Here is a 25278-nt window from a genome sequence, read left to right as displayed (position 1 = left end):
AGAGACTTGGTGGTGGTCAAACGAAGTATAAGAAAAAATAAAAGGGAAGAGCAAATTATACAAAAAGTGGCAAGAAACCAGATCCGACACAGATCTTCAAAACTATATGGTGGCGAAAAAGGAAGCGAGAGTAGCAGTAGCAAAAGCCAAAGCAGAAGCGTATTCAAACCTATACGATCAACTTGATACCAGGGAAGGCGAAACGAATATATTATATAAAATAGACAAACAGAGAGCAAAGAAAGCAAAAGATTTTAATCAGATTAGATGTATCCGAGATGCAAATAATAAAATACTAGTTCACGAAAGGGATGTCAAAAAGAGATGGAGAAAGTACTTTGACAGCTTATTAAATGAAGAATTTGACAGACAGCCTGTAGAGTCAACGGAGACAGTAGCAGCAATGGTCACCAAAATAACAAACGAGGAAGTGGCTCAAGCACTTCAAAAAATAAAGAAAGGAAAAGCTGTAGAACCAGATGATATTCCTGGGGAAGTATGGAGAGCATTGGGAAAGACAGGAACAAGGTGGCTAGCAGGTCTATTTAATATAATTATGAAAGTTGGACAAATGCCAGACGAATGGAGAAGCAGTATACTGGTACCTGTTTACAAAAACAAGGGATATATACAACAATGTACAAACTACAGGGCTATAAAACTGCTTAGCCACACCATGAAAATATGGGAAAGAGTAATTGATAGACGGATACGTGAAGAGACCGAAATATCCGAGAATTAATTTGGCTTTATGCAGGGCAGATCAACAACAGATGCAATTTTCATTATAAGGCACTTGATGGAAAAATACAGGAGTAAAGAAACAAATGCTCAAATGTTATTCATTGATCTTGAGAAAGTATATGATAGAGTTCCTCGAGAGATTCTGTGGTGGGCACTCAATAAGAAAGGAGTCCCTGGTGAATATGTAAAGATTGTTAGGGATATGTATGAGGGAGTAATGACTAGTGTTAGGACAGGTGTGGGAGAGACTGATAAATTTCATGTGAAAGTAGGATTGCACCAAGGCTCTGTGCTTAGTCCGTATTTATTCTCATTAGTTTTGGACCAGATAACAGCGAAACTACAGGGTAACATTCCATGGTGCTTAATGTATGCTGATGATGTCGTGTTAGTAGGAAATAGTGAAAGAGACTTAGAGCAAAAACTGGAACAGTGGAGGCAAGCTCTGGAGGAAAAAGGTTTAAAAATTAGTAGGACAAAAACAGAGTATTTGGAATCTTCATTTAAAGATGGAGCTACTACAAATAAAATGGTATCTTTGGATGGTGAAATGATTGTGAAAAGCAATAGTTTTAAGTACCTAGGATCGGTATTACAGAGTAATGGAGAAATAGATGGAGATGCATGCAGTAGAATTAGGGCTGGATGGATGAAGTGGAAAGAAGCGAGTGGTGTGTTGTGTGGCAGAAAAATTCCAATGAAGTTATTATTATTATTATTATTATAAATCAAATAAGGGCAGAGGAGCGAGCTCCTATTATGCCCAAAAACAAAGAGAAATATCATTTTACAACTAATACAAATTAAGAATAAAGTTAAAAATTAACAAACATCAAATAAAAATATTGAAACAATAAAACAATGTCGCCCTAAAACAATTCAATCCTGTAAAGCTCCCATAATGTTCAAAACAAAGAAAAATATCGTTATAAAACTAATAAAAATTTTAAAGATTACAATTTCAAACAAAATTTTGAAACAATAAATAATGCCGTCCTAAAATTATTTAGTCTTGCAAAGAAAATAAAGAATTATCAAGTCTATTTTTAAAAATGTTAACACTAGTTGCCGATATGGTGTCTTCATCTAAGTTATTCCAGATGTTAAATATTCTGTTTGGTAAAAAGTTCATTCTGGATCTTGTTGTCGTCTGTTCCCTCTTTAATTTATATCGATGACCTCTTAATCGTTCGTCTAGATTTAGCGTAAATATTGTGTTAAGGTTTCCAAAATTATATTTTAAAATACGGAAGGATATAATTAGGTCACCTCGAAGACGTCGATGTTCAAATGTTGTTAGATGAGCCAAGGATAGTCTGTCTTCATAATTAGGTCTTACACGGCCAAATGCCAGTCTTGTGGCTTTACGTTGAACATTTTCAAGTAAGACTTTATCACGGTTAAGATCTGGACTCCACACTGGTCCTGCAAACTCAAGAATAGGTCTGACGTATATAGAGTAAAGTTTACTCATTGAGGTTAGAGATATTCGTGTAAAACATTTGCGGATTAGAAACAGTTTAGAATTTGCACGTTTACACACGGACACTATATGGTCAGACCAATTTAAGTTACTGTTAACTATCACTCCAAGATCTTTGTGGGAGGTTACTGACTCTATGGGATGCCCATTAATAAAGTACGGTAGTAATGGGTTATTTTTGCCAATATGTAGTATGACGCATTTTTCAATATTCAGTGGAAGTAACCACTCTGAGGACCATTTGAATATTGCGTCAAGGTCGGTTTGAAGAACATGTTGGTCAATAACTGGATTCACATATAATTTAGTATCATCTGCGTAAATGGAAACCTTACTGGATACAACAAGAGGAAGATCACTAGTGTATATACAAAATAGTAGTGGTCCAAGTACTGATCCTTGTGGAACTCCACTCTTGACTGGTTTGTCCAGTGAATAAGCTTCCCCAACACGAACTCGGAAGTACCTGTCTGATAGAAAATTTTGAATCCAAAAGTTTAACTTTCCGCGGATACCATAGTGATCCAATTTAGCTAGTAATCGACGTTTGGGAACACGATCGAAAGCTTTGGAGAAATCTAAATAGACTACATCAACAGGATGTCGATTGTTTAAAGATGAAGACCAGTCACTTATACAATGAAGTAAGTTTGTGATCGTTGAACGACCCTTGATAAAACCATGCTGCTGGTGAGGGATGACATTTTCTTGAAGGAGGAATTCAGACATAGCTTCAGAAATAATGGATTCCATGACCTTGCCGACAATAGGAACTAGGCTGATTGGACGATAATTATTGCAGTCAAGTTTATTTCCTTTCTTGAATATAGGAGTAACCGAAGCCAATTTCCATGACGAGGGAAGAGAACCCTGATTAAAAGAAGTATTCATTATAAAGGATATAGGTATGGCTACAGACTCTGCACACTGTTTAAGGAAAAAAGAAGTTAGTCCATCTAATCCAGGTGATGAATTATTGCGTAGTTTCGACAAATGTTGTTTAATAACATCTGGAGTGAAAGAGATATTATCAAGAGTTGTAAGGAGACGTGGACTCATTATTTGAGGAATGGTGTCATTTGGTTCGTCTGTAAAAACCTGAGAAAAAAATAAGGATAAACATTCCGAAGATTCATTATTAGAAGAACATATGGACCCATCATCTTTTTGAAGTAATGGTATGGAGACTTTAGAAGATAAAGATGTGCGAATGTACCGATAAATTTTTTTACTGTTACCACTAGATATGATAGATTTTTCATATTCTGTTCTTAGTTTTAGCAACGATTGTTTGACTCTGTTAGAAAAATTACGGTGAGCGAGAAAATCATACAGGGAACCAGTAAGTTTATACGTTCGCCAAAGCTTTCGTTTATGTCGAATTAAGCGGATAGCTGAGAGGTTAATCCAAGGTTTTAATCGATTTTTGTATATTTGTCGTTCAGTTGTATTATCAGAAATTGTTTTAATAGCAGTATGAAGAAAAGAGTCCCACATTGACGATGGATCTGGGTGATTAAGAAAAATAGATTGCCAGTCTATCTGTGACAAAACAAAATTAACAGTAAAGAAATCAGTAGTGGCATACGTTACGAGATTATTTTTGCAAAGTGGTGTTAGATTAAATTGAATGTGAGCAGTAATAAGTGAGTGGTCAGAAATACCCACAGGAGAGGACACATCAAGTGTAGAAACTAATTGATCATCATTTGTAAAAAATAAGTCTAAAATTGAAGGATGATTATTAACTCTAAACCTTGTAGGTTCAGTTATTAGTTGGATTAAGTTTGAGTTCATGACAAAGTTTTTAAACAAATTTTGGGAGTTAATAGTGTCAGTTTTGGAAATAATGGGCCAGCTAATCTCAGGAAAATTGAAATCTCCAACGACAATGAGATTTTCAAGGGATGATAATTCCTCAAGTTTGTCAATAAGCATATTGTCCTCAGTAAGTACTGTATCCGGAGGTCGGTATATGCAAACTATATTAAATGTAAAAGAATTGTTAGTAACAAGTAAATGGATAATTTCTATACCTGGCAAGTCTATTGTTTTATTAGTTATTGAAAAAATATTAGTAATTTCATTTGCTAAATAGATGCATACTCCTCCCCCCCGACGAGTACCTCTGTCTCTGCGAAATATAGTAAAATTATCAATGTTTACAATAGTATCGGGGATTGAAGAATTAAGCCATGTTTCTGTTAGGAGAATAATATGAGGATTTAAAAGTTGAACAGTACTTATAAATTCATTAAATTTGGATAAAAGAGAGTTTAGATTTGTATACATAAGAAGCCAATCTGTAAATTTTGGTGCAAGAGAATTATGAACGAAATGTCACGATCTTTGGACTGCCATTCATATATTTAATCGTAAGGTCATTTTCTCCATTACTTTTACGGGTTTCAAGTTCAGTTCGAAGTTCCTTTAATCGAAGTTGCTGCATAGGTGTCTTGTCATCAATAAAGGAATAAGTTTCGGTGGATTTGTTTTCTAAAAGTTTATTTTTGTTACGAAGAATTTGTCGAGTGTGGTGTTCAGAACCCATTATCACCTTTATCATGCGAGGATAACGTCCATTTTGACTGGGTTTACCTACTCTATAAAATGTTACAGGGCTTTCTAGACATCCGATAACTTTCAGGACCAAATTAATTTTATTTTTATCATGATCTTTCTTACTCTGTGCGTCTCCTGTAGTTTCAGGAACGCCCCTAATCAAAAAATTTTTTGAACGTGACATACGGTCAGTGGCTTCATTGACAATGCTGTCAGTAAATTCAGGTTTTGCAATCGAATCAAGTGTATTTAATTTATTATTTAGTTGAGATAATTTAGTATCGAAATCTTCAATTTTCTTGTTAATATTCGCTGTAAACTCCACTAGAAGACTCTTGATTTCAGCAATACTTCCAATGCTTGAACTACATGCATTACAAAGTATACATATACCACGTATTTTCTGTCTTGTTACTCGATCATCAATCGACAAATCTGTACAAGAGATATGTATTGGTTTCTTACAGCCATCACACTGGAGTTTTCCATCGGAGCTGGAAGTTAGTTTAGAACAATTTGCACAGAATGATGTATTGGGCATGTTTCACTTTGAGTTAGTTTTAGATATATTTTTATTATTAGGTTGATAATATAACAGTAAATCTACCGTTATCAATTACTTAAATGTTTCCAGTTAAATACAAACTTATTGAAAATTGATTTCTTTTGGGAGCACTTTGAAATATCTGATTCTTATTTGACGTTTTTTTGACAAAGTTGAAGGGAAAATTCTATAAAACAGCCATAAGACCGGCTATGATGCACGGAACTGGATGTTGGGCAATGAAAAAGAAAGGGGAACAACGAATGCATAGATGGAGGAGTGGAGTGACAAAAAAGGATAAAATTAGAAATGAGTATATTAGGGGAAGTATAGGTGTGGCAACAATTGATGCCAAAATGAGGGAGCATTAGTTAAGATGGTTTGGTCATGTTCAACGTCGAGACGTTAATCACCCAATACGAAGAATAGCTGAAGTGCAGATTCCTGGAAGGAGTAGGAGAGGAAGACCAAAGGAAACTTGGGGGGAGACGATAAGGCAGGACATGTTGGTAAAGGGGATTAACATTGATATGACTCAAGATAGAATTGTGTGGAGAAATGCAATTAGGGAAGCCGATCCCGCGTAGGGATAAGGCAAAGAGAATGATGGTGATTGGTATTTTTTCAAAAGGTTTGAAATTTTATAAAATATTTAAAACTATGGATATTACAAACACTGACTTTGACGAACACACTTTTTTTTAAATTATTAGCCGGCAAGTTTTTAATCATTTGAACAAACTTACTTTTTCTCTTACTCATTTCATTACATTAAACGCCGCACCCTTCCAAACGATCCACTTCGCACGTAGTCGCCGGAGCTAGAAAATCGCCTGTTTCAGCCACTCTGTGAATCCGCAGAGTGGTCTGTGGTATCTGAATAGTTTTGTTGTATTTCTGAAGACTACTTGCTTGTTTAACCTTTTTATGCATATTAAACGTATCTTGTTTTTGTTCCAATAACTCTATCTCTTCATACTGTGATTTTAACCAAGTTTCCTTGGCATTTCGTATTTCGCTTCTTATTTGTCTCTGAATATTGTTGCACATTCTTTTGTTGTTCTTTGATTTTCTTCCGTGAGTTACAATATATTATCATTTCTCTAACTTTTCCTCTTCTCTTTCTTTTTATTATATGTTCTTTTCTGATATTGTTAAAGATTTCATATACATTCTTAAGTGATTATTTTGCATTATTTATATTTGTTCCATGTTACTTAGCCTCTTGGAAAGAATCCGTGTGACTGTCTCTTTTGTTTCCTTGCATTTTAGTCTTCTCATATCTCATTTTTTGTTGGTATTCTTTTTTGTAGCCTTCTTAAATCTAAACCTAAATTTACTAACTACTGATACATAATCTGACTATTTTGTAAGCACCATATATTAGCTTATAATCAATAAAAACACTTTAATTTCTACTTACTATGGTTTAAATATTTATTTACTGTAGATCTTCTCTTCTTCTTCTTGCGGGACTCGTTAGTCTCTGGCACTTGGTCATAAGACCTTTGTACCAAACCCTGTTCTTTTCCTTAAACTTTAATAAGTCCTGTGGCCTCAACGAAGGCCAACAGTTTTCTTATTGGTAGTTTTAGGATCTCTTCTGGTTCAAACCTCATTTAACCAGTGAAGTTCTGCCTTAGCACACTGCAATAGCATAGTATGTGTATGGCAGTTTCTTCTTCCATTTCGCACTTTCTGCACCATGGTTCATTCACCTTACCTAGTTTGTATAGGTGATTTCTTAAACGACAATGTCCAGTCACCATTTCAGTGACCGTTTTGATCTCTCGTTTATTGAGGTTCATCAAACTGTTCGAGAGTTTTTTATCAATATTCTTGATTATTTTTTTAGTCTGGATTTGCCCTTGAGTGGTTCTCCATTTATTTTGATGATTCTTTATCAGCCATTTCTGAACCTCGTTTTTCATAGCATCTTTAGTGATGCCACAGAAAGGTTCTGGGCCTTCAAAAGTTTTTCTCGAGCCTTGTTTGGCTAACATATCTGCTCGTTCGTTCCCATGCACCCCTTCGTGACCCGGCACCCATATTAAAGACACTTTATTGTTTTTTGCCAGGTTATTGAGGAGATCTTTGCAGTTTTTCACCAGTTTTGATTTGGTGAGAGGGTTCTTTACAGCCAGAATAGCCGATTGGCTATCTGTGTAAATGTTGATTCTCTTTGCTTTAGGGTCCTCATCAATGATTTCATCAATGCAGGCCACCAAAGCAAAAACTTCAGCCTGGAACACCATTGTATGTTGACCTGGGCTGTAAGATTTATTATAGTTACATGTTTGCCCAAATACTCCTGATCCAGTACCGTGGCCAGTTTTAGATTCATCAGTGAACCATATCAAGTATCCATTAATGTTTGGGACTTTTTGTTCTCTAGATGGTATAATTGTGTTAATCTTCTCAGTGAAGCTTAGTTCTGGTGTCATCATATCTAAGTTCATCATAAAGATGTATTCCTCAACTATAGTCCAGTAATGTTTGTGTGGCTATTCAATACATAATTTGGCCTCCAAGTATTGTTTGCTTTGAGCCTCAGGATGGTCATAAAGGCTACCGCCGAAATATACAATTCGAGCTGAGGGAAACCTGTGATAGCCTCTAATGAAGCCGTTCCTGTACTATTCAAGGCTCCTGTTATATTTAGAAGCGCTTGTCTTTGTAGGGTGGTGAGAGTGGTCACACAAGATTGCAAAGCCGTCTTTCTCCACCAGAGTACTGACCCATAAGTAATTGTCGATCGTATCACTGATGTGTACAACCAACATATCACCTTTGGTTTCAATTCCCAGGTTTTACCTACAACTCGTCTGCAGTTCCAGAAGAGTCGCTTAGCCCTATTGGTTATATTGGTAATATGAGTATTCCATTTGGGTTTCGAATCCAGGGTTACCCCTAGATACTTAACCTCATTGGTTCTTTCCAGTACCTCTCCAAATAATTTCAGCTCACTCAGTCCAGTAAGCTTCCTCTTATTTGTAAAGGCTACCAGTTTAGTTTTAGAAGGGTTCACGGAGAGGTTCTCTTTCAGACACCAGTTCTCTATGTAGTGAAGGGCATATCGCATCTGATACGCAAGAGTGCTGGGAAATTTTCCCCTAGTTACTATCACGATATCATCTGCGAAACCCTGGACCCAGATTCCTTGGGCGCTTAGCCCATGAATCAGATCATCGACAACTATGTTCCATAATGACGGTGACAATACACCGCCTTGAGGGCATCCCTTAGTTGCCCTCGGATTTATGGTATCTTCATGCGTATCTGTGGATATTATTCTGCTCTGAAGCATCTGAATAGTCCACTTGCATGTTGTGTTGTTGATTTTCTTCCTCACCAGTGCGCTTTGTATAGACTCGATTGAGGTATTATCAAATGCACCTTCTATATCTAAAAATGCAAGAAGGGCGACTTCTTTCTGATGCAGACTCCTTTCGAGTTTCGACACTAGATTGTGCAGGGCGGCTTCACCTGATTTCCCTGCCTGATACGCCCATTAACGTTGGTGCAATGGATTTTCATTTAAATTGTTTTTCTTGATGTGTTCATTTAAGATTTTTTCCATGGTTTTTAACATGAATGAGGTGAGACTTATAGGCCTGTAGGATTTTGCTAAGGTGTAATCTGTTTTTCCTGGTTTGGGAATAAACGCCACCCTTGCCCTTCTCCAAGCTTTGGGAATGTATCCCAGAGCATGGCTAGCTCTAAATATTATGATCAGGGGACCCATGATTATTTCCAGACCCTCCTGGAGAGACTTAGAAAATATACCATCCGGTCCCGCAGTTTTATAAGGTTCAAAAGTTTCAATAGCCCATCTGACCTTGTGAGAACCAAAGATCTCATCAGAGGTCAGCCAGTCCCTTTTGTTTGGGCTATTGTTTGCTTGATGATTGTTATTAGCAGCCAATTGCGTCGACCCTGGAAAGTGAACACTTAAAAGATGCTCTACAGCCTCCTTCTCTGTGTCCGTATACTTCCCATTGTGCAATTTCATTGACTTGGGTTTGTTAATGTTATCTCTTTTGAGGATTCTGTTAACCCTGGCGCTTTCAGGTACACTTTCAATGATTTCACAGAATTCTCTCCAGGATCTTTCCTTAGCGGATTGGATTTTCTTATTTACTAACTACTGATACATAATCTGACTATTTTGTAAGCACCATATATTAGCTTATAATCAATAAAAACACTTTAATTTCTACTTACTATGGTTTAAATATTTATTTACTGTAGATCTTATTGGACAATATAAAGGTTTCCAAAAATTGAAAAATCACGTTCATACCAGTTTTCACAATGCAATTAATAAAAGAGAAGTATAAAAACGTCCATTGGAATATAAGCCATTTTTTAATGAATGCGCATGAATTGATGAATATGCGTGACGATATTAGATGCATGGATCAACTCGCACTAACTTTGAGGTAAAGAAACTACAAAAAGTACTATTAAACCTAACATTTATTACTCAAACTTCTTTTAAGCCATACTCTTCCGATAATATAAATTCGTTTGTGCTTGTTGCTGGAGAATTTTTCATATGTAGGGACAACACATCACATGCAGCGACACCATTTGAAAGAGCCGATGAAGGACGTGATGCAGATGATGCGGAAAATGCTGATTGGTCCTCATGTCTTGGATAATTCAAACCCACTAGCCCGGAGGTTCCAGTTTGACTCCGTAAATATGCTTCTCGAGCTTCCATGACAGCCTGAAATATTTCTCTTTGAATTTTAATCTGGACATGTTCAGGTAGATCCGTGGTCATGTCACACATGCTGTCGAAAAATTTTTCAGTAGCAGTTTTTGGCTTAACTACTAATTGTTTCAAAAGTTCTCTGCGGCATAAGTCTCGTTCGAATGACCTCTTCTCGCGTTTTGATTCTTGTTCGTGTAAATAATCCAAAAGTTGATCATTTTTTCTCTTAGGTAGGTAGGTGCTTGTGATTGCTGGCTGATCGTCGATTGTCTCAATTCTAATTTCTTCATGGAGTTGTGAGTCTTCGTCGGTCGTAGTTATACCAGAAGACATGGTATTAGTCGATGTAACTCGGCTAGATATATGAGGAAGGAGGAACTCCATCAGTTTCTCGTATTTCCAAGGCTTTATATCACTCGCTGCTTGTCCTGTAGCTGTTCTTTTCTTTGATATGGCTTGTCTATGTCCATCTCGTAATATTTTCCATAAATGTTTTGCTTCTTTTACTGAAAAAAAAACAGGTTATAATTACTTTTTTGTATTTAGTTGTCTAGCTACAGCCAACAGCTTTAGATCTTAACTTTGGTGTATATTTATAGAATGGGAGATGAAACCCAGCAAACAGGTTTAAGCCCAGTTACATGATGATTACGTTAAATTTACGGCAAATTTTAACGAATACGTAACTCGGTGATTTATGACGGGAAAAAAACGTATTTCAGTGCCAAATCATTCACCTATATATTAGGGCTTCCTTTATTCGCGGTGTGCAAGTACTTGGAAGGGAAACGAGAAACGACCGTGCGCGAGTCGCAGAGAAATATTGCAACTTTCTTAAATAATTCATATTGTCAATTGAAATTGTCAAATTGACGTATATTTCATACCTTCTGTCATTGAAGCAGAAAAATTATATATTGCTCCATAATATTGATATGATATGCAATTATTATATAAAGGTAAATTTAATTAATTGTATTTTGCTTGCAGTACTGCATTTTAATAACTAATTTTATTTACTACATACAATTGTTTACGTTTGCATAACATAACCTGCATCTTATTTTTTCTTCTTATTATTTTTTTGGACTATGGCCTTGACAATTATCCAGCAACCAGGACTAATATAATTGGCCAATATAATTAAAAGTGCGAATAGTAGTACAGAGCGTAGAAATAGAGGTCGCTTTGCCGAACTTGCACGGTCCCAATACATGTTTGACATTAGAATAATATAAAATCATAATGACGAATATAGTACATGTTTTTTATAATAGGTGTGAATGTCGGTTACATCGCAAAGGTACGTTTATTTCACGTAATAATCACGAAATAGAAATAACTCCCTTTGGTTAAATTTTGAGAACTATTTTGGAAAACAAAATTTTACAACGGTGTTGGTTAAATACGTATCGCTTGAATTTTACTCACTGTATTTTATGGACGTCGAAAAATTAGATGTATTTCACGTAAAAGTAATGTAAATAATACCAATATTTAAACAAAAAGTTTATGATTTCGCTTTTAAAATCATTTAGCATAACTATTTCAATCCAACCTTGATTTGACGCTATTTTTGCTATTTTTTTTTAAATATCACAGGAGCTAAAATGATGTTGAGTCTAATTTTCAAATCGCCCGCGGTGATGACGTACTACCAAGCCTTTCTTCTCCTTTTAATACTATCACGTGACCACGGTACATGATGAACCACTGATGAACATAGTTGGTTCGAAAACTAAATTAATCGATTTATCGAATAATAGATACGTTTCGATAGGATTATTTTTTTATATTATTGTGGTATTGAAATAGATTTTTAGTAAGACCAATTAGTTAATAGTAGAAGAAATTTAAAAACAAAAAGAAAATACGTAATACTAATTATTTAAAGTAAGTAGAATAGTTGAACTGTAATTTAAAAATAATCGATTTTTAAAATCGATGATCATAACCTCTAATATCAGCTTCTCACATTTCTCACAATAAAAAGTGAAAGTGAAACGTGAAGAGCTTTATTTCCTTCGTTTTATTTTAGTCGGGTTTATTTATAATAATGTCTTTCGTATTAACGTTTACCTCACTGCTGGAGGGTTGAAGTATCGATGATGCAATTAGAAAAAAACAAGAAAGTGTCGAAGTGTCCTAGAAATAAAAAGTGACCTGTGTTGTGTTTTGTGTTGGCAAATTTTTTAATGTGTCTTTAGGTCGGTACCATTTTTGGTTCATGATATTGTATAATAATTATACAAGACAAATGTTTTAAAGTCTCTAAATTCTACTACATAAATACATTGTTAATACTTTATATTATGCTTGTTTTATTTATATCATATGAGGATAATAATTACGTGATTCATAAGTTAATTAAGGTCGAATTATTTACGTGAACCGAGGACGTATCTTTCACGTGAATACTAATATATACATTCCCTAAAAGATACGTTAATCAATACGTATTTGCAACGTGAATTTCCCGAAACATTTTACTGCTATTCAAGGTAAATAACACGTCTATTGAAGACGAGTTATTCACGTAATTTAAAGACGTATTTTCAATGTGACATTCCAACCAAATTTTCACGTGAAATTCACGTAAGCAATTTACGTATATTGGTGACAAATGTACCCAAAATTCACGTAATTAACACGTCGGTCTGTTTGCTGGGAACAGTCTCTGAAACTGTAAAATAAGTGTGTGTTAGTACATGAAGAGTACAGGGAAAAAACAAGGAATGTCACATTTTATACATATCGAGATAAACAGCAATAAAGGTTTAATTCCTATGATATCTAAAAACCACTTAGGAGATTTCTTAGCAGAATTCTAGCAATTCTTATGCTATAATCTTCATATTATAACATTAATCTATATCAATTTATTAATTTAATAATGCACCAAAAAACTATTGACATCCATATTTTTGTTTAGTGGCGTGCGGACAATCCTAGTCCTTCGCCTGGATACAAATTCTTAGAAAATTTATATTGACTGTTCTTTCTGGTTATTGTTTTGATTCGATAGTCTAGTCCAGGGGTCTCCAAACTACGGCTCGAGAGCCACATCCGGCCCGCAGACAGATTTTGTCCGGCCCGCGGAGACATACTTGAAAACTCCTTAATATTTTTTATAGCAAATAAAATGTTTGTGATAAGTTGGATAAAGAAACACAGAATGGTAATGAGTAAAGACATGTATAATTTATGCAGTAAATTTAACTTCAGCATATAATAACTAACAAATTATTGAAATGAATCCAACTAACATTTTATACATTGTAAGTAATGAACAACACATACCTTATAACAAACATGACATATGAAATGCTAATGAGATGTATGTAATTGAGATTTTCCACCGACAATAGTTTGTAGTTGTGGACTAATTTTACTTGTACCAATTATTAAAAGAGATTTAAGATGCTCGTCAGTTAATTTAGATCTGTATACATTTTTTGTGTACTTCATTTTGGAGAAGGTTTTCTCACACAAATAAGTAGTACCAAAAACGGAAAACAGCCCACGAGCAAATTTATGCAAATTATCAAATTGTGTCAGTGGAAGACTCTTATAAAATTCCAACAAAGATGAGTTTTCATATTTGTTCTTAATTATATCACTGCACTGAAGATCAATCATTTCCATTTGAAGTTCCGGGGCTAGGGTTTCAATGTCAGCATCAAAAGGATTCTGAAAAATCTTAATTTGATTCGCAATGGCATCAAAGTCCGAGAAACGAGTATCAAAATTTATCTTCAAAGCACTCAAAGTTTCGATTGCAAAATCGATAGGAAACTCAGTCTCAGTAGTGTGGCTGAATATTTCACATGTTTTAAAATGTGAAAAACATTTACTTCGTAAACAGTATCAATTTCATCCGGAATGACTTGATATTAGTGTATAAATCAGGAAGATGCTGGTTTTCTCCTTGCAATCTCAAATTCAGTTCGTTCACATGTTTTGTCAAATCAACATAGAATGCTAACTTCCATAGCCAAATATTTTGTTTGTTTATGTCTACCTTGTATTAAATTAAAATATATCAAAAATAGGTGAATATTTGACATACTTAATAATGTTGACAGCTTACCACACTTACAAAAAATTAAATTATTCGGTATTTTACGGGAAAAAATTAAATACAGGAAAATTAATAATATGCAGTGTTGCCATCTTGGCCCTCGAAACTTACAGGAGTAATCAGTATGGCCCTAAGGCTGGAAAGTTTGGAGACCCCTGGTCTAGTCGATAGTACTCAGTTTTTGCTACCACATGGCGAGAAAAGCCAAAATTCATGAAAAAGTGACATTCCTTGTTTTTCCCCTGTACTCTTCACATGGAACCGCTTGCAACCGTTGGTATTAAAACAGCCTTGGCCACTGAATACACCACTAAATCAACGGATTTCGAACATGTTTGTCAATTTACTCATTAAGTAGAAGCAATAGAGGGCAGAAACGTTATTATTAAGGCATCGCCTAACTCAGCAAACGCTTTTTTAATTACAAAAAGACCTTTTCAATGTTTTGATGGCAGTTTCATATGCAAAGAGAAAGTTTATGTACTTCGAAGTGGGATCAATGGGACGCTGTTAGTGGGTTAGTGACAGTGGTGTATTACATGACAGTGACTTTGACAGAAAATTAAATGTTGGCAAGTTGAATCTATGTACAATACTACCAGAAAACCCCTATATATCCTGGTGGAGTCGAAATGCGTTACGTATACAGTAGGAAAAATGAAAGAATACTCATGAACGAACATATAAAACACGCTGTATTTTCCTGTCACCGTGTCACACAAAAAATTGGCCAGCGCAAGTACATATAATAAATATTGTTACATGTACTTGCACTGGACAATTTTCTTTGTGACACGGTGACAGGAAAATACAGCGTGTTTTATATGTTCGTTCATGGGTAATCTTTCATTTTTCCAACTGTATATACTTTTATCAAATATTCTCAACACATACTTAGAAGTACATTCTTAATACATACTTATAAGTAGATACTTCATTTAGTAGAAATTCATTTCAAAAGTGTTTTAATTGTATGGTAAAAAAGTTTAAACATTAATTGTAATTGTTAATTATTAAAAATTCGTTTTCATAATTGAAATGAATTTACCATTTCGAGTTTATCACGAGTATTTTTACATCGTTGGAATTTAGGTACAGTCAATTCAATATGGGCCATTCCAGCACCAAAACGTGTCAAAACGCACAACCAAAGGCTTTGGTGTTGCCAACCGTCGAGTAAGCTTTGATTTAATTTGTTTGAATTCATGTTTTGATTTAATTTGTTTGAAAATAAACAATCATGACGTTTGGGCGAAGATAAAATGAAACAACTACAATGAGTAGAACTACGTATATATTATATACGTAGTTCTACTCATTTTTAAATATGTAATAAAATTAATCAATTTTTCAAATAAATTACTTACCATCTGGATAATCACATTCTTTAATTATTTTTCGCCATGATGCTTTCTTCATTTCCGTATTTTTATAGTCTTCACTATCGGCTTTCCAAATACATGGATATTTTTTCACGCTGTTGATAAGATACTCCATTTTACCCTTTTAACAAAACACAACTAAACAGAAACACAACGATCAACGAACCACACTTCGTTTTGGTAGACTGAAAGTGAGGGCAGTATTATAGCGGGGTATGAAATATAATATAGTATAGCTTGTCGTGCGTGACAAGCTTAATATACCTACCATCGTCATCTGTCAATAAAGAGTCAAAGTTGTGCGGGAAGTGTATCGACAGTTAACATTAAGCGTTGTTAATACATACATTAGTTTTAAACTATACTTAAATTTTATTTTTAATCGTAATATTTCCTTCATGTAATACTTAAAATTACTATCAAATGATATTTAGAATAAAAAATATATTATTATTAAATTATTATTTAGTTTGACTCCGCGCCATCTATGTGACACATACTAAAGAAGACAGATTACTAAAGAAGGAAACTGTAACATTGACGCGACGAAACTAACTTGTTACAGCTTTCACAAAATATTAATCCTTCACTTTATCTTTTCATTTATATTTCAGCATTTCTTAACCGATCACTACAATATTTACTTTTAAATTATTTTTATTTATTTATACGTCACGTGATTTACTTTTTCTTACATCTGACATCTGAAGATCTTTTCTATTGGTTTTCGTGAGAGTAGGTACCATTTTTGTCATTCTGTTACTTCCCATTTTGCGGTGTGCCCCAAACATCGTATTCTCCGTGCTTTGATGGTCGTCGTTATCGTTGGCTTTTTATACAGTTCTTCCAATCCTAATACAATCTTAAAATCATAAAAATTAAAAATCCTCTATAAAAATGAATGTTAAAGCGCCATTTTTTCATGAACTGTAGCCTTTGTTTAGTGGCTTTTCTTTTAATCAATCGCATAAATTCTAAAAAAGTACTTTGCCTACAAAAAAATTATACTTACCATAATTTTTTAGTAAGTATAGCCTTGGTTTTTTCTGCTTTGTTTTGGACAAATCTTAAGAACATCAAAAATGGTAAATTCTCGATAAAAAATGTTGAGGCGTCATTTTTTGATGAACTCTAGCCTCTGTTACTTTTCTTTTGATAAATCATACAAACTCAAAAAACACTTAGATTGTCTACAAAAAATTTGATGCCATAATTATTTTATAAACTATCATCATCATCAATGGTGCTACAGCCCTATGAAAGAGCCTCGACCTTCCCAAGTCTATTACGCCAGTCAGTCCTATCCATTGCCAACCGTTGCCAGTTTGCTGCGCCTATTTTTCTCCCATCCTCATCTACACCATCTTTCCATCTAAGTTTTGGCCTACCCCTATTTCTACTTCCCACAGGTTGTGACATAAGGATTCTTCTAGGAGGGTTGTTATGCTGTGATCTTGCTAGATGTCCTGCATATCTTAGTCGTCCTATTCTTATAAGAGATACTACGTCTTTTCCACCAAATATATGTTTATATCTGTGGTATACCTCGTAGTTGTACCTCCTCCTCCAAATACCATTTTCACAGATGCCACCGAATATGCCTCTCAGGATCCTTCGTTCAAATATAAGCAGAAGGTTTTCATCTGCCTTGGAGATTGTCCATGTCTCCGATCCATATGTCAACACTGGTTGTATAAGGGTTTTGTACATGGTTATTTTTGTTTTTTGGCTTAAGTTTCTGCTTCTCATATGTCTACTCAGTCCAAAATAGCATTTGTTCGCTAGGATTATCCTTCGCTTGATTTCTTCTGTCATGACGTTTTCCTTGGTGATCAGGGAGCCTAAGTATGTGAATTTGTCCACCACTTCAAAGGTAGAATTATCAACAGAGAATTGGTGAATGTTTATGGCTCTATTGTTGGGTGTTGATGCCACCATCTTAGTTTTCTCCTCGTTTACTGTCAGGCCCATATTTTTTGAGGCATTTGAGAAGGTATATTCAAATGGAAAATAAGCCACAATTTTACCTAAAAATGATTTTATTAACGTTTCGACGCCCAAGTCGGGTGTCGTTGTCAAAATACAAAATAATACTAAATGAACAAAAATGTTGTTGCTTAGTAAAAAATTCTTCTAATAATTTATTTAATCTGACTCATTTATATCGGCAATTCAGACACGTATTATACATTTTAAAGTAGACGACTTTAAAATGATATTGCCAATATTGATGAGTTGCGTTCCTGGGACGACTTTACTAAAAGATAGTTCATTCGATTACATGAAATCAATCCCAACTCAAGAATATCCGCAACAAAAAATCAGAGCATGTGATCTGTCTTTAAAAAGACAACCAAATGCAACGGTGGCACTGATATCCTCGCGTTAGAGATTCCATAGTAAATCACGAGGGAAAACCAGGAAAAACCTCGTGATACTATCCCGACATCGTAAGTATTTGGGTTTACATTTAGTTTATTCTCAAAAATAATACCAAATTCTGACTTGATATTTTAAATTTTAAATAATACTAAATATGTACTAACTCGATATGTTACTGATTTACTAATTGTGGTATTTTCTTTCTATTGACTTCCTCCTTTAATATGGGTAACCATATTGAATATCATAATAATAAGTAACATATCGAGTTAGTACATATTTAGTATTTTAGTATTATTTAAAATTTAAAATATCAAGTCAGAATTTGGTATTATTTTTGAGAATAAACTAAATGTAAACCCAAATACTTACGATGTCGGGATAGTATCACGAGGTTTTTCCTGGTTTTCCCTCGTGATTTACTATGGAATCTCTAACGCGAGAATTTCAGTGCCACCGTTGCATTTGGTTGTCTTTTTAAAGACAGATCACATGCTATGATTTTTTGTTGCGGATATTCTTGAGTTGGGATTGATTTCATGTAATCGTCGAATGAACTATCTTTTAGTAAAGTCGTCCCAGGAACGCAACTCATAAATATTGGCAATATCATTTTAAAGTCGTCTACTTTAAAATGTATAATACGTGTCTGAATTGCCGATATAAATGAGTCAGATTAAATAAATTATTAGAAGAATTTTTTACTAAGCAACAACATTTTTGTTTATTTAGTATTATTTTGTATTTTGACAACGACACCCGACTTGGGCGTCGAAACGTTAATAAAATCATTTTTAGGTAAAATTGTGGCTTATTTCCCATTTGAATATACTTGATTATAAAAATGCCACAAGAAAATAGCTTCAGAACAACATTTGAGAAGGTGGTATACATTTCTTCTAGTTTGCGTGTTGTGCGGGCAACTAGGTTCACGTCATCGGCATATGCCAAAATTTGGGATGATTTATTAAAAATATGTCCTCTGTTGTCTATTCGGGCATCTCTGACCGCCTTTTCCAGAGCTATGTTGAAGAGGAGACACGCCAGCGCATCTCCCTGTCGCAGCCCAATATTCGTTTCAAACGCCTGTGATTGTTCACCCTGTATTTCGACTTTGCAAACGACTTTACGCATTGTAGCCTTAACCAATCTCATCAGTTTGTCAGGGATGTGGAATTCATCCATGGCTTCATACAATCTATTTCTTAGGACACTATCATAGGCCGATTTAAAATCTACGAAAAGATGGTATGTGTCGATATTGAATTCATTGGTTTTTTCCAGTATTTGTCTTAGTACAAAGATCTGGTCTGTTGTTGATCGACCAGGCCTAAAACCACTTTGATATTCTCCAAGAAGCTCCTCTGAATATGCACTTAGGCGACCATATAAGATGCTCGAAAATATTTTGTAAGCTGTATTAAGGAGGGTTATTCCCCTATAGTTTCTACATTCCAATTGATCACCCTTTTTGTGTAGCGGGCAAACGATTCCAAGACACCACTCTTCCGGGATTTGTTCCTCATTCCAGGCTCTTAGTATTATTTTATATATTTGATTAGTCAGGGTAGCACCTCCATATTTAATAAGTTCCGCGGATATACCATCACTTCCTGGAGATTTATTATTTCTTAGGTGTTTTATTACATCCCGTACTTTATTTTATAAACTATAGCCTTGGATTTTTCGGTTTTGTTTTTGGTAAATTTGGAAAACATCAAAAATGGTAAATTCTCGAAAAAAAATTTTAAAGCGTCATTTTTTTGATGAGCTACTTAGTTGGTTTCCTTTCGATAAATAGTAGAAACTCTAAAAAAGGTAGATTTTTTACAATAAATTTTATAATGTAATTTTTTCATTGGACTTATATATTCTGCAATATAAGAACTATCAGTTTATGGATAGCTGCAAAAAGTCTACTGGGGCTTTATTGTCTTTGAGTTTTAGGATGTCATTTAACACTTCTTCTCTTGTTGGGTCTTCACTGTGTAGTTGATGATGTAGATTTTGTTGATTTTCTATATATATTACGTTGTAACCTCCTTCAATATATATCGTTTATATTTAGATCTTCGCTGAAATAGTGTGCGCATCTGTAGAACTGACTTTTTGTCATGTAGATTTTCACCGTTACGATTACGTTTTTCCTTTCTTCTAAGACGTCTATACTCTTCTTTTTTCTCCGTGTACAACATGCGTCGATGGTTTTTTGATATGCTGCATTCTTTTTATTTATGGTCATTTCGCACTCATGATCAAAGCAATTATTTCGTTTTTCTGACCTGTTTTGCCCAATATTTCAACCGATTTCTGTAACGCAATATCTCGTATATTTGCCCATAGTTGGTTAGTGTCTTTTTATTCTAAATTTTATGTCCCTATTTTATCTTTTATTTGCTGTCTGTATACATTTGCTGACGATTATTTCTCGAAATATTCGCTTTTTTCTTGTGAAACTTTGTGACTTACCCATTTCCATACGCCCCGCTCAAACCATCAGGTTTTTTAAATACGCACTGTTCACCATGTACTTACCTTACCTTATCTTAATCTGACGATTTCGACGAGTATTTTTACAGGGTACAAGGTTTCTCACCATGTGATTTTCTGACGCTCTCGAGTAACTGCAAAAATCCCCGCTTGGGCCCCCCTATCATTGGATTTTTCGACTACGTTTTTGACAAATTTGGAAAACATCAAAAATGGTAAATTCTCAATAAAAAATTATAAAGCGTCATTTTTTGATGAACTGTATAGCCTCTGTTTAATAATTGCTTTTCTTTGAAGAATTGTGTAAACCCTGAAAATGGTAAATTGTCTACAAAAAAGTGTATACTATAATTTTTTCATTGACTTGTGGTCTTTCTTTTATTCCAGTGTTCTCATTTAAATCCAAAAAACTTTTTGGGCTCGTATTTTTGCCATTATTATTGGTTTTCTATACATCCTCATTGTTTCACGTTGTTTTTTATGTGTACGTTTTCTCCAAATCGCGTGACCACCCGAATTCCTCCGAAGATTTTTCTGATTACCTTTCTTTCCCAAATCTCTACTTTCCGTTCTTCTTACTGGTTGATAATCCACGTTTCGCTGGCATACATCAATGTCGTTCTGATAAGTGACTCGCAGTTTAGTGGTAAAGGCCGGTATACATGAAGTCAGTGAGAAAGTGGGCAGGTTATACTTGCCACATGTTACTAGCCTTTTGTAAACGTTTACTTGAATATTATTTTAAGGCAAGGAAAGTAAAATATGTCTCAAGTAAACGTTTTAAAATGTTTCAAAATGTGACTCAAGTAAACTGGTCAAACTTTTCATCGTGTTTATTCGACTGGTGGTATACCTGAAAATTAGTTAAAGTCCGAATGCATAACGCTACAAAAAAACAACGCCCTAAATAGCGATTATAGAATGATAAGCCTTATGAGCCGCCACACTTTCTACGTATCATCCACAGCAGAATCAGAGATAAATGTGAAGAAGACCAGGATGAAAGACAATTTGGCTTTAGAAATGGACTGGGAACCCGGGACGCACTCTTTGCACTAAATGTATTATTGCAGAAACGCCGAGATCAAAGGAAAGACGTCTTTGCTGTATTTATTGACAATGAAAAGACCTTTGATAGAATACAGCATCACAAATTAATTAATATATTAAAGGATAAGATAGTCAAGAGGTAGGGATTATAGAAAAACTATACTGGCGTCAAACAGCAACAGCTGTTTGGGAAATCAACACAAATATATGTAAAAAATAAAGAGATGTCAGACACGGTTGTATACTGTCCCCACTGTTGTTCAATTTATATTCAAATAGAATATTTAAAGAAGCGCTGCATAATTTGGAATGGGACGTGTAAGTTAATGGAATTCTGATAAATACAATCAGATATGCAGACGATCCAGTTATTTTAAGTGATGACATGAACGGATTACGATGCCTTTTAAATGCCCTTGACGTAGTGGGAAGAGAGTTTGGCATAAATGTAAAACTGTTCAAAAACAAAATACATGTTTAGCCGTTCGGCACATCAAGATTCACGGTTAGATGTTGATGGTCATACAATTCAAAGATTACCCAGTTTTAAATATCTTGGTTGCCATATTACTGAATAACTAAATCCAGATAAAGAGATAAAATGAGGAGGCGTCAATCAAAATCAATCATGCCCATAAAAATCAAAAATGAGTCTGTACTGTTTCATAATAAAAATGGTGGATCCTATTCTGTGATGTTTTCGGTTTCGGTTAAAAAAAATTATGTCCTTTTTAAAATGAATACACAATATTAGGGTCCCAAATCAAATGAGATCATGTCCACAGCTAGTTTCAATTCATAAAACCACATGTCCATTTAGCTAATAGCAGTGCCCGGATTTGGTCACGTGATTAAAATATTAATAAAAATTATAGAAAAGTAAACATATTATAGAATGATATTCTATTCCATCGTACTGGAGAGCAACCAAAATCAAACATGTCCCATAAGACTTCAAACAAAAAAGATCATATCCACGAAATCCAATCAAACAAGAACATGTCCTTTTTTAAAACGTATTTACAGGTTTATTTATACCTTTAGATTTGAAATATTTACTATAATTTCACTAAATAAAATGGTATATGCATATATGCTAATTTTACCGATTTTCAGTGCAAGGTTATTTACTAAAACGTTTTTTGCGATTTCCCTAAAACTTCTTAAGGTGGACAAGATTGGTTTTGATTGACACCTCCTCAAATGTAGAATCGAGATAGTCCGCACAACATTTTTAAAAATGAGGTCATTCTTCTGTAATGATAACTTGCAACTTCAACTTCGAAAGCGCATGATTAAATGTTAAGTTCGGTGTCGAAACGTGGACATTAAAAATATCCACTATTAATTGTTTGGAGGCATTTGAAATATGCATACACTAAAAATACCATGGACGGCTATGCTGACAAATGTAGCAGTTCTTAAGAGAGCAAATGCTGTTCGCGAGGTGTTTGATAACATCAAATGTAGAAATATGGCCTATTTTGGTCCGTAGTAAGGGGAGACCGATATAATATTTTTCAACTTATTCTGATGAGTAAAATCGAAGGACGCAGTGGAATTGGTAGAAAACAGGTATCTTAGTTGAAGAATATCAGAGAGTGGACAGGTATAAAGAAAGCACAGCAACTATTTAGAATAGCTCGAGAGAGAGAGACAATTTTGCAATGTTAATCGCGAACGTCAAGGGGACTTGATAGGGCACGTTAAGAAGAAACGTTTACAAAAGGCAAGTATCTTGTGACAAGTAACCTTGTAACGGGTGCAAAGGTCATTAGTATTTTCTTATCACTGACTTTCGCTAAGCCTTGTATGTTAGATTCGTTGAATTCATTTTTGTTTTCAGAGATTGTTGAGTTCTCGCAAATCTATCGCTTTAGAGTGTGTAGGTATGACGTAATTTGTTTCTCACAGTATTGAATCGATAAATTCTTATTTCCTCGAGTGTTTTTCATAAAGCTTCGGTATTACGTAGTTTTTCTCGATTCTCATGTGTGTTCGTATCTCTATTTTTTAATTTATCTAACAACCAACAAAGGAATTTTGGTCATAATTCTTTAATAAGTAGAGTATTTGTTTGTCTTCGGCTAAATATCAGAAGAGTTTAATGTTTTTTTTGAGACAGAATTCTGTCCACTTGAGTTGAAATGTCGCTGTTTGTTTGTCTAAAAGATAAGTAGCTTGGAGGCTGATCAACAACAAGTGTTCTTTTTGATGACGCATATGAGAACGGGCCTTAGCTGTGAATACGTCCAAGTCGGCGTTTTTTTTTTGTGAGAAAAGTAGGTGGTACGAAGTACTGAGATCGGCCTGTTTATTTTTTTTTGTGATTGGTCAGGAAGAAGAATTATAGCTTCAGTAGGATATTCTTATTATCATTCTCTCGCTATCTTATTGGCAGAGAAAATGTTTGGTTTATTCTTATTTGATAAAGTACCTGATGGTTACCCAAGTGGGAGGTGAATTCTTTTTTTTTAAGAGAAGGAACCTGGGCTTGAAGGAGAACTGAAAGAGTTAGTTAAGTTTGGTCTGGCAGAGAGTTAAGTTTTGTCTAGCAGAGAGTGCCGTGAAGACATTCAGTTTTGGTTAGAGCTGTCGACAAGTCAAGAAGTGGAGGCCACGGAGTGTCCGCGGCTCGCAGCGACACCTGAGCTTTCAGTTTGTGTTGAAGTTCCAGTTAAGTTTGTGCAATTTTATTGCAGAAGTTTTTGTGTTAGAGTTAGTGTTTGTTCCAGTATGGCCTAAGCAAGTCACAGGCCACCGCGTTCCGCAGTTTTTAAGCGAACGCGATATTTTCGCACCCCTATTGGTACTTCTTTCTTTACATGTAAGCAGAAGTAGAAGTTTTCTTTTAAAGCATGAAGTTGCTTTTATTTTTGTATAATTTTGAATCCGTTTAAGGAACTAGATAACAATTTTTTTTTAATATTTTATTCGAGTAGTGCTAATATATTTTGAAAATGCGGAATGCATACAATGCTGAATTTTTTTATAATTTTTTTTATGAACTATGGTTTCATTAATTATGTACTGTTGCTGTATAAATCATTTATAAAGTGACTTTAGTGAAGTGAAATCGCGCCTTGGAGTTAACAACCACCAAGAAGAATCAAGACAATGATTGTACTAGGTATTATTTTTTGTTATGTAAAACTTTTGTTTCATTTTTTTATTTGGTAATCTCGATCTCTATTTGTAACACCATGAGATCAAATATTCATAATTTCATTTTTGTTTTAATAAATAATGTTTGATTTGCAAAATACAAATTTATTATTTCTCTTTTCCTTCTCTCTTGTATCGTAAGAACAATAAAAATTTGGCTGAGTAAAGTACAACAAGGTAAATCACGCTATATTTGTTTTCACGTACTAATAAAAGTACACTTGCGATCATAAAAAGCGGGTCACTCGATGAGTTATTCAAGTTACAGTCGGAAAAATGAAAGAATACCCATGAACGAACATGTAAAACACGCTGTATTTTCCTCTCACCGTGTCACAAAAAAAAATTGGCCAGCGCAAGTACATGTAATAATAATTATTACATGTACTTGTGCTGGCCAATTTTTTGTATGATACGGTGACAGGAAAATACAGCGTGTTTTATATTCGTTCATGGGTATTCTTTCATTTTTTCTACTGTAGATGTCTGGAATTTTCTAAACCTGTTGTCCGATTTGAGTGAGTTTTTTAGTATGTTATAGCCTTATTCTTTAACAATATCGCTATAATAATATTGTTGCTGGACAGGTAAATTGTCATTGTATACCGGGTGTAACAATCATAGTGTGTTTATTCCTCGAAGTTTGGAACACCCTGTGGAATGTTTTGGCATAGA

At 34.6% G+C, this 25278-nt stretch overlaps 2 protein-coding genes across 6 annotated transcripts in view; one reads left to right on the top strand and one right to left on the bottom strand.

The window, feature by feature from the left end:
* Nucleotides 1–25278, top strand: part of LOC114336036 (uncharacterized) — a 1032611-nt gene that overhangs the window by 548769 nt on the left and 458564 nt on the right. The window lies entirely within an intron of this gene.
* Nucleotides 9795–15737, bottom strand: LOC126879500 (uncharacterized). The gene is made up of 2 exons (XM_050642558.1): nt 15502–15737; nt 9795–10559 (listed from the first exon to the last, which is right to left on the bottom strand). The coding sequence occupies exons 1-2, from the start codon at nt 15629–15631 to the stop codon at nt 9820–9822; spliced, it is 870 nt and encodes a 289-aa protein (XP_050498515.1). The 5' UTR covers nt 15632–15737; the 3' UTR covers nt 9795–9819.

This window comes from Diabrotica virgifera, chromosome 2 (genome assembly GCF_917563875.1).
Source record: "Diabrotica virgifera virgifera chromosome 2, PGI_DIABVI_V3a".
In the NCBI taxonomy this organism is placed as follows: domain Eukaryota; kingdom Metazoa; phylum Arthropoda; class Insecta; order Coleoptera; family Chrysomelidae; genus Diabrotica; species Diabrotica virgifera.
Note: the sequence above shows the minus strand (reverse complement) of the source record. Positions and strands in the feature narration are given on the sequence as shown.